Here is a 9,932-nt window from a genome sequence, read left to right on the forward strand (position 1 = left end):
GCCTCACTCATTAAATGCTGCACAAGTACAATTTTTTCACAGAAGCAAGAGGGGTTTTTCAAAAATGTTTGTAAAAATTTGGGTTTATACAAATATAAATTCTTTAGATTCTCAGGGTTATCCATCATTAATCCTGAAGGGCTTGGGACAGACCAGTTGACTCTGGGTAAGAAATTTGAAATACCCAAGACAATGATTGACGCACGTGTTCACAATGAGATATCCTTAAAATCTGGTCTGTCTTCAGCCCTCAAAGGATAATTAAACCTCTTAAATGTGCATAGTGACATCTTGTAAATATGTGCATCTATTCTGCAGTGACAATGACGACAACGGGTCATCATCCTGGGGGTCCCCCTTCCAATCTAGATCCTGGGGACCCCCTGCAGAGCAGCCGGGGAAGGAGACTGCAGTCTCCTTCCCCATCACTGCCTCTTACCAAAAGGAACAGGGGGCTGGAACTCCCCTGATTATACAAGGAGTTATAAAGTGTGAGTAAGGGAGTTGGGGGGAGGGTTTGAAACCTCTTATCTTAGCCCTAAGTCTCTTAAAGGGACAAGTCTGCAATTTTTAAATGTCTGCATTTTACCCCTTTAGGTAGCAGATGTTTGCCATTGAAATTTTAATCATCTGATCATGCTCCCTTACCATATTAAGGCAGATCGCTGATACAGAGAGCAACAAAGACAGTGCCACTGTCTCTATCCGGAGCAGTGGTGCCATGAGAGGTGTGGGAAGGAAAGAGGGAGGCAGGTAAGCAGCCCATCGCGGGAGGGTGGAAGGTTTCCTACGCTACAGAAACATTTTTGGTAAGGGAGAGGTAGGGAAGGGTCCCTACACTACAGAAAAAGGGAAAATTAGAGGAGAGTGGTTCCCTAAGCATCGATCACTTGAAGGAGGCGGTGGGGAGGATGAAGGGGGATCCCTAACACTCTGAAAAACAACAGTAAATAAATAATAAAATAAAGCCCTAAACTATAAACTTGCAGATAACTGTCAGTAACAAATATGGTGGCTGCAAGTGGGAGGGGGTGGTTAGAGAGCTGGTAGGTGGAAGGTATCCCTACATTTCAGAAAAAGTAATAAATAAAAATAAAATGAAAAAATAATAATAATAAAAAAAAAGCACTAAACTGCATACAGACAGTCTGTCTGCCAGTACCTAAGATGGTGGGATCACGGAGGAGGAAGGTGGGTGGGTAATCACTACACTACAATAAATATTACCCAACCCAGCAAATTGATTATCCCCATTACTGCCAGGAATTTCAGAAGTGTGTTGTGCAAAAAATGGCAAAGGCATTAATGTCTGCTATTTCTGAACAGAAGGGATGTCAGAGCAGCTTTTACAACCATTTGTGTTACGACTGCACAAGCAGTATGTAAATAATTTCACTGAGAAACCTAAACTTTGCGAAAAAGTTAACTTTTTTTTTTTATATGATCGCATTTGGAGGTCAAATGGTAGTATGATATATAACAATAGGGCCTAGATGAATACCTTAGGTCATCTACTTAAATATATATAATGGTTTTGATAGGTACAAAAAAACAGCAACAAAACAAAAATAAAGGTTCTATTTCTGTTTAAATAAAGTGATAGCAAAAATGCTGAATATTCTCCAGTAATTTGGGCAAGTTTTTCTCTGAAACTGCCAGTAGTAAAGAGGGTAAAATTGAGCCTAGTACCCCAGGGAAAGTCAAGTACAAGAGGGACAAACTTACTTGCCATGAGGGCAACAACTTTTCCCAATCAAAACCTAGGCTTTTTATAAGGAGCTAGGACTCATGTGACATAGAAGATAATGATGTCAGCAGGAGATAATAGTGTAGGTGACTAATTGTAAGTTACATTTCATGTACAAATCAGGATTCAACCATACACTTTTTTGTTGACTTCTTTTGAAATAATTTATAAAAATAATAAAGTTCATCTGAGGAGAATTATTACAGCTGATGACCATATGACTAGTAACACAAGGGTAGACAGCTTCACTTCCTTACACTAATCAATCACACAGTGACAAATAATGCTGTTTGACATTATGAAAACAAAGATACATAGCTCATGAAATACATGTAGAACTGCTAGTACAAAGTAATATACCAACTCATTAACCCCTTAACGACCAACGTCGTACCCTGTACAACGTTGATTGTTATGCCCTTAAGGACCAGCGACGTACCCTGTACATCGCTGCAGTCCTGGGCTTCTCTCTGCCGCAATCTCGCTCAAAATAGCGAGATTGCGCTATTTCTGCATGCCCCACGAGTGGGGCACTGCAGAAACAGAGTTGCAGAGTTGTCGATGCAGAGAGGGCTAGTGCGCGCAGTACATCAGGAGCCTGCGGGTGCACGTGCATGCTGCATTGATGAGGGAGAGAAATACATTTTTGTAAAGGGAGGGGGGAGGGTGTTGAGGGGGGCAGCTACACTACAGAAAATGATTAGGGGGAAAAAAAAAAAACCCCATCAACAACACATGTATTATGGCAAAATGGGTACTGGCAGACAGCTGCCAGTACCCAAGATGGTGGAAGATAGGTAGAGGATCAGGAAGGTTGGGGGCTGAGAGGGGATCCATCACTGCAAAATAAATATATATATATATAAAAAAAAATTGCCTTTTATTTTAGTACTGGCAGACTTTTTGCCAGTACTTAAGATGGCGGTAACAACTGTGAGGTGGGGGAGGGAAAAGAGCTGTTTGAGGGGGGTCAGGAAGAGATTAGGGGTAGGATGTGTCAGGTGGAAGACTGATCTCTACACTAAAGCTAAAATTAACCCTACAAGCTCACTACAAGCTACCTAATTAACCCCTTCACTGCTGGGCATAATACAAGTGTTGTGCACAGTGGCATTTAGCAGCCTTCTAATTATCAAAAAGCAATGCCAAAGCCATATATGTCTGCTATTTCTGAACAAAGGGGATCCCAGAGAAGCATTTACAACCATTTGCGCCATGATTGCACTAACTGTTTGTAAATAATTTCAGTGAGAAACCTAAAATTGTGAAACAATTTTTTTTATTTGATCGCATTTGGCGGTGAAATGGTGGCATATATATATATATATATACACACACATGTGAAGAGTTATTCAGGGATTCCTGACAGATATCAGTGTTCCAATGTAACTATAGCTAATTTAAAAAAAAAAAATGGTTTGGAAATAGCAAAGTGCTACTTGTATTTATTGCCCTATAACTTGCAAAAAAAGCAAAGAACATGTAAATATTGGGTATTTCTAAACTCAGGACAAAATTTAGATTTAGCATGGGTGTTTTTTAGTGGTTTTAGATGTGTGACAGATTTTGGGGGTCAAAGTTAGGAAAAGTGTGCTTTTTTACATTTTTTCATCACATTTTATATTTTTTTATAATAAATTATAAGATTTGATAAAAATAATGGTATCTTTAGAAAGTCCATTTAATGGCGAGAAAAACTGTATATAATATGTGTGGGTACAGTAAATGAGTAAGAGGAAATTTACAGCTAAACACAAACACCGCAGAAATGTAAAAATAGCCCTGGTCCTTAAGGGAAGGAAATTGGAAATGGCCTTGTCCTTAAGTTGATAATAATACAATAGTAACTAATTTCACAATCCAGTCATAGACATTTACCTATTTCCTCTGGAATATCTTCATTTTCACAAGGATTGCAAGGAGCCCCTTCTAAATCTTCTTCCACAGAAGACAAACTATCATTGTCAAAGTCTTCAGAATATTCTGAGATATCCTCAGTGCCTGACAGCTCCTCTTGATCCCACATTTCACATGTGCTAAGATCAGGCTTGTATGAATTTAATGGAGCTGACTTTGATCTCAACTCAACTTTAGCATGGTCATACTGAGTCATTGAAGTTTTGCTGCGAACATCTAATGTGCAAGCTGTCTCCTTCTGGTCTTTCTTTTCCAGAACCTGCTTAAATAGCTGAAATTCATTTTTCTGTATGAACATCTTTAAATGTTCCTGGACAAAACTTAAATTAAGAATGCAGTTTGCACTAGGTCTAGTTTCTGGACATTTGTCCAGAATAGTTTTAACCAAATTATGCAAGTCTATAGAGAAGACATCAGGAAGTGGCAGATAGTCTGCTTTTACGATTTTGTAGAAAAGACTGATGAGGTTTGTTGCATCAAAGGCTGGCTTCAAAGAACATATTTCATACAGCAGGCATCCTAGAGCCCATATATCTGATTTGGAACTATAAGGAATGTCTTGACAGAGCTCTGGGCTCAGGTAATATGGAGTTCCAACACATGTCCGTGCCATGTCTATAGTACTGCTCATAACCTTTGAAATACCAAAATCCCCAAGACGGACTATACCTTTCTTGGTGAGAAAAACATTTGATGTCTTGATATCTCGGTGGAGAATCTTCATGGAATGGATGTACTGCACAGCCATGGTCAACTGGATAAACCAATCCATTATGATGTCTTCCGACAAGAAGACACCTTTCCTTTGTTTGATGTAGTCATCCAATGTTCCACCATCACAGTAGTCCTGAACTATAAATATATGTTCATCTTCTGTGTCAACGAAGTATTCATGGCATGCTACCACATGGGGGTGCAGAAGCTTTCCCAATATAGTTGCTTCTTGAAGGATGGACTCCCTGGTTCTCAAATGTTTGGATGCATCTATCTTGATTTTTTTCACTGCATATGTTTTCTTTGTCTCTACATTCCTCATTAGAAAAACATCAGCAGTTGCTCCTCTTCCTATCTTTAATATTTCATCATACTTCTCCATGTTTTTCCATGAACTGCAAAATAATAAAATAAATATTGATGGAAATCAACTGCACATAAACATCTAGAAGCATCAGTATTCTGTATGTGTACAATGTATTTATATACTCAAGGATTTATATTACAGAAATGACACTAATAGAGCACATCACTGTGTTTTTGAACTTTGTACCACTGTTTCTAAAGTGAATATGGCACTGCCACAGTTAAAATGCTGAACAATATTATGCATAATTATTACCTATAGGAATCCCCCTAGCTCTTATTCAATACACGATATAAACATATGCAATGATCTTTATATACACATATAAACATGATCTTTATATAGTATACACATATAAACATGATCATTATATACACATATAAACATGATCTTTATATACACACACATATAAACATGATCTTTATATACACACACACATATAAACATGATCTTTATATACACACACACATATAAACATGATCTTTATATATACACACACACATATAAACATGATCTTTATATATACACACACACATATAAACATGATCTTTATATATACACACACACATATAAACATGATCTTTATATACACACACACATAAACATGATCTTTATATACACACACACATAAACATGATCTTTATATACACACACACATAAACATGATCTTTATATACACACACACATAAACATGATCTGTATATACACACACACATAAACATGATCTGTATATACACACACACATAAACATGATCTGTATATACACACATACATAAACATGATCTTTATATACACACATATATAAACATGATCTGTATATACACACATACATAAACATGATCTTTATATACACACATACAGGGAGTGCAGAATTATTAGGCAAGTTGTATTTTTGAGGATTAATTTTATTATTGAACAACAACCATGTTCTCAATGAACCCAAAAAACTCATTAATATCAAAGCTGAATAGTTTTGGAAGTAGTTTTTAGTTTGTTTTTAGTTATAGCTATTTTAGGGGGATATCTGTGTGTGCAGGTGACTATTACTGTGCATAATTATTAGGCAACTTAACAAAAAACAAATATATACCCATTTCAATTATTTATTTTTACCAGTGAAACCAATATAACATCTCAACATTCACAAATATACATTTCTGACATTCAAAAACAAAACAAAAACAAATCAGTGACCAATATAGCCACCTTTCTTTGCAAGGACACTCAAAAGCCTGCCATCCATGGATTCTGTCAGTGTTTTGATCTGTTCACCATCAACATTGCGTGCAGCAGCAACCACAGCCTCCCAGACACTGTTCAGAGAGGTGTACTGTTTTCCCTACTTGTAAATCTCACATTTGATGATGGACCACAGGTTCTCAATGGGGTTCAGATCAGGCGAACAAGGAGGCCATGTCATTAGATTTTCTTCTTTTATACCCTTTCTTGCCAGCCACGCTGTGGAGTACTTGGACGCGTGTGATGGAGCATTGTCCTGCATGAAAATCATGTTTTTCTTGAAGGATGCAGACTTCTTCCTGTACCACTGCTTGAAGAAGGTTTCTTCCAGAAACTGGCAGTAGGACTGGGAGTTGAGCTTGACTCCATCCTCAACCCGAAAAGGCCCCACAAGCTCATCTTTGATGATACCAGCCCAAACCAGTACTCCACCTCCACCTTGCTGGCGTCTGAGTCGGACTGGAGCTCTCTGCCCTTTACCAATCCAGCCACGGGCCCATCCATCTGGCCCATCAAGACTCACTCTCATTTCATCAGTCCATAAAACCTTAGAAAAATCAGTCTTGAGATATTTCTTGGCCCAGTCTTGACGTTTCAGCTTGTGTGTCTTGTTCAGTGGTGGTTGTCTTTCAGCCTTTCTTACCTTGGCCATGTCTCTGAGTATTGCACACCTTGTGCTTTTGGGCACTCCAGTGATGTTGCAGCTCTGAAATATGGCCAAACTGGTGGCAAGTGGCATCTTGGCAGCTGCACGCTTGACTTTTCTCAGTTCATGGGCAGTTATTTTGCGCCTTGGTTTTTCCACACGCATCTTGCGACCCTGTTGACTATTTTGAATGAAACACTTGATTGTTCGATGATCACGCTTCAGAAGCTTTGCAATTTTAAGAGTGCTGCATCCCTCTGCAAGATATCTCACTATTTTTGACTTTTCTGAGCCTGTCAAGTCCTTCTTTGACCCATTTTGCCAAAGGAAAGGAAGTTGCCTAATAATTATGCACACCTGATATAGGGTGTTGATGTCATTAGACCACACCCCTTCTCATTACAGAGATGCACATCACCTAATATGCTTAATTGGTAGTAGGCTTTCGAGCCTATACAGCTTGGAGTAAGACAACATGCATAAAGAGGATGATGTGGTCAAAATACTCATTTGCCTAATAATTCTGCACTCCCTGTATATAAACATGATCTGTATATACACACATATATAAACATGATCTGTATATACACATATATAAACATGATCTTTATATACACATATATAAACATGATCTTTATATACACATATATAAACATGATCTTTATATACACATATAAACATGATCTTTATATACACACATATATAAACATGATCTTTATATACACACATATATAAACATGATCTTTATATACACACATATATAAACATGATCTTTATATACACACATATATAAACATGATCTTTATATACACACATATATAAACATGATCTTTAGATACACACATATATAAACATGATCTTTATATACACACATATATAAACATGATCTTTATATACACACATATATAAACATGATCTTTATATACACACATATATAAACATGATCTTTATATACACACACATATAAACATGATCTTTATATACACACACATATATATATATATATATATATATATATATATATATATATATAAACATGATCTTTATATACACATATAAACATGATCTTTATATACACAGATGCAAACACGTTTACAAATTACACCAATAGATAATTTCCCTCATAATATGGCACGTAACTCGCTAATAAATGCGGAAAGAAAACGTTATACACACATAGGTGTATAGCACATCACTTGACACATACAACAGTATCATACGCACACAAGTACACTGCTCACGTATTTCTATTTACAAACAAATCCGGTTCTTCTCACAGCCAACGTAACCGCAGCTCACAAGGGTCCCCCAGAATACAGTGCGCTGTACTCCCGCTGTTTAGCTCTTGTGTCCCGGTGTTCTACCGGATTCAGGCTGTTAATGTCTCAAGTTACAATCAGGACTCGGGCATTGTTTTCCTCTCAGGCTGTCTGTGATCACCAAGGCAACTAGAAGAATTTCCGGGGCAAATAACAAGCTGCGTGCTCTGCAAGGTGCCTCTCTGGCAGCTGTGTGTGCAAGCTGAGATACGGCTTTTATGTGCCACCAGAGAGCCATGGGTGGGATGTGCAGTACAAGTATAATTCGTGTTGGGGATATGGTCAAGTAACCTGTCACATAAATAACCTACTGTTTGTATCCTGATACCCAGAGGCCTAACGTTTCATAACTCCTATGGATTTCTGATGAAGCGTCTCAGATGTGCCATCCTGTGGTTTCACAGGGTATAGACGCAGACGCCTAAACTGTTTTTATGCATCCACTTTATGTTTGTATTGAACACTGCACTGAACAATTGAATGAGGTCTGTTGTTTACATCATGAGTTAGGTGGTGATCATTTTTGGGAAAGTGGCGGTGTTCTTGCAACAAATTTCCTTGTGTGCTCATGTTAATTTTAAGCAGCATGTTTAATTGTTTTTTATATTGTCAAAGTAAAATTAAAAAGTCCCATTGGCTTTGGTGTGAGTTGGCACTTTTTTTTTTTTTAGAGAAAATGTCTCCTTTGCATGAGTGACTTTAATTTTCTCTGCCCATTGACACCAATACTATAGGATCCTTATTTTGTCTAAACATCGACCCTCTGTATTGTTGTTAGTGGGCATTTGTTTATTAACCCCATTTTTCAATTTTCTTACCCTTAATGACAATGTTTTTTTTTCATTTCTGCGGTGTTTGTGTTTAGCTGTAATTTTCCTCTTACTCATTTACTGTACCCACACATATTATATACCGTTTTTCTTGCCATTAAATGGACTTTCTAAAGATACCATTATTTTCATCATATCTTATCATTTACTATAAAAAAAAATATAAAATATGAGGAAAAAATTGAAAAAAACACACCTTTTCTAACTTTGACCCCCAAAATCTGTTACACATCTACAACCACTAAAAAACACCCAAGCTAAATAGTTTCTAAATTTTGTCCTGAGTTTAGAAATACCCAATGTTTACATGTTCTTTGCAAGTTATAGGGCAATAAGTACAAGTAGCACTTTGGTATTTCCAAACCACTTTTTTTCAAAATTAGCGCTAGTTACATTGGGACACTGATCTATCAGTAATCCCTGAATATCCCTTGACATGTATATATTTTTTTTAGTAGAGATCCCAAAGTATTGATCTAGGTCCATTTTGGTATATTTCATGCCACCATTTCACCGCCAAATGCGATCAAATAAAAAAAAATTGTTGACTTTTTCACAAATTTTTTCACAAACTTTAGGTTTCTCGCTGAATTTATTTTCAAACAACTTGTGCAATTATGGCATAAATGGTTGTAAATACTTCTCTGGGATCCCCTTTGTTCAGAAATAGCAGACATATATGACTTTGGCGTTGCTTTTTGGTAATTAGAAGGCCGCTAAATGCCGCTGCACACCACACGTGTATTATACCCAGCAGTGAAGGGGTTAATTAGGGAGCTTCTAGGGAGCTTTTAGGTTTAATTTTAGCTTTAGTGTAGTGTAGTAGACAACCCAAAGTTTTGATCTAGGCCCATTTTGGTATATTTCATGCCACCATTTCACCGCCAAATACGATCAAATAAAAAAAAACTTAAGGGGGGCGAAGCAAGCCTAGAACGGAGCAGAAGCTCCACACGATTGTGGGCTGAAAATTAATAAAAAAGCCATAACCTGACGCAGATTTGACCATAGGTGTGAAAAACGGAACCGAGATTGGTAGGATGTCAGAGAATTAAGAAGATTCCGCCAAAGAACTGTGGAAAAATTGATTCTCAGATCACTACTAGTCAGCTGAAAGTAGCGGGCGCCATCTTGAAAATAGTATCTGAAGGCC

At 37.4% G+C, this 9,932-nt stretch overlaps 1 protein-coding gene across 4 annotated transcripts in view; it reads right to left on the reverse strand.

Moving 5' to 3' along the window:
• Nucleotides 1-8,290, reverse strand: part of LOC128639045 (uncharacterized) — a 52,078-nt gene extending 43,788 nt beyond the window's left edge. The window contains exons 1-2 of one of the 4 annotated variants that reach the window (XM_053691206.1): nucleotides 8,261-8,290; nucleotides 3,626-4,773 (exon numbers count right to left, since the gene is read on the reverse strand). In XM_053691206.1, the coding sequence (XP_053547181.1) occupies nucleotides 3,626-4,760 (1,135 nt within the window). In that variant the 5' untranslated portion in view covers nucleotides 4,761-4,773; nucleotides 8,261-8,290. Of the gene's footprint in view, nucleotides 1-3,625; nucleotides 4,774-7,854; nucleotides 8,238-8,260 lie in introns of those variants that run through there. The other 3 variants (XM_053691198.1, XM_053691195.1, XM_053691188.1) reach the window with 3 other exon arrangements.
• Between the last annotated feature and the right edge of the window lie 1,642 nt (nucleotides 8,291-9,932).

Source organism: Bombina bombina, chromosome 1 (genome assembly GCF_027579735.1).
Source record: "Bombina bombina isolate aBomBom1 chromosome 1, aBomBom1.pri, whole genome shotgun sequence".
NCBI lineage: Eukaryota > Metazoa > Chordata > Amphibia > Anura > Bombinatoridae > Bombina > Bombina bombina.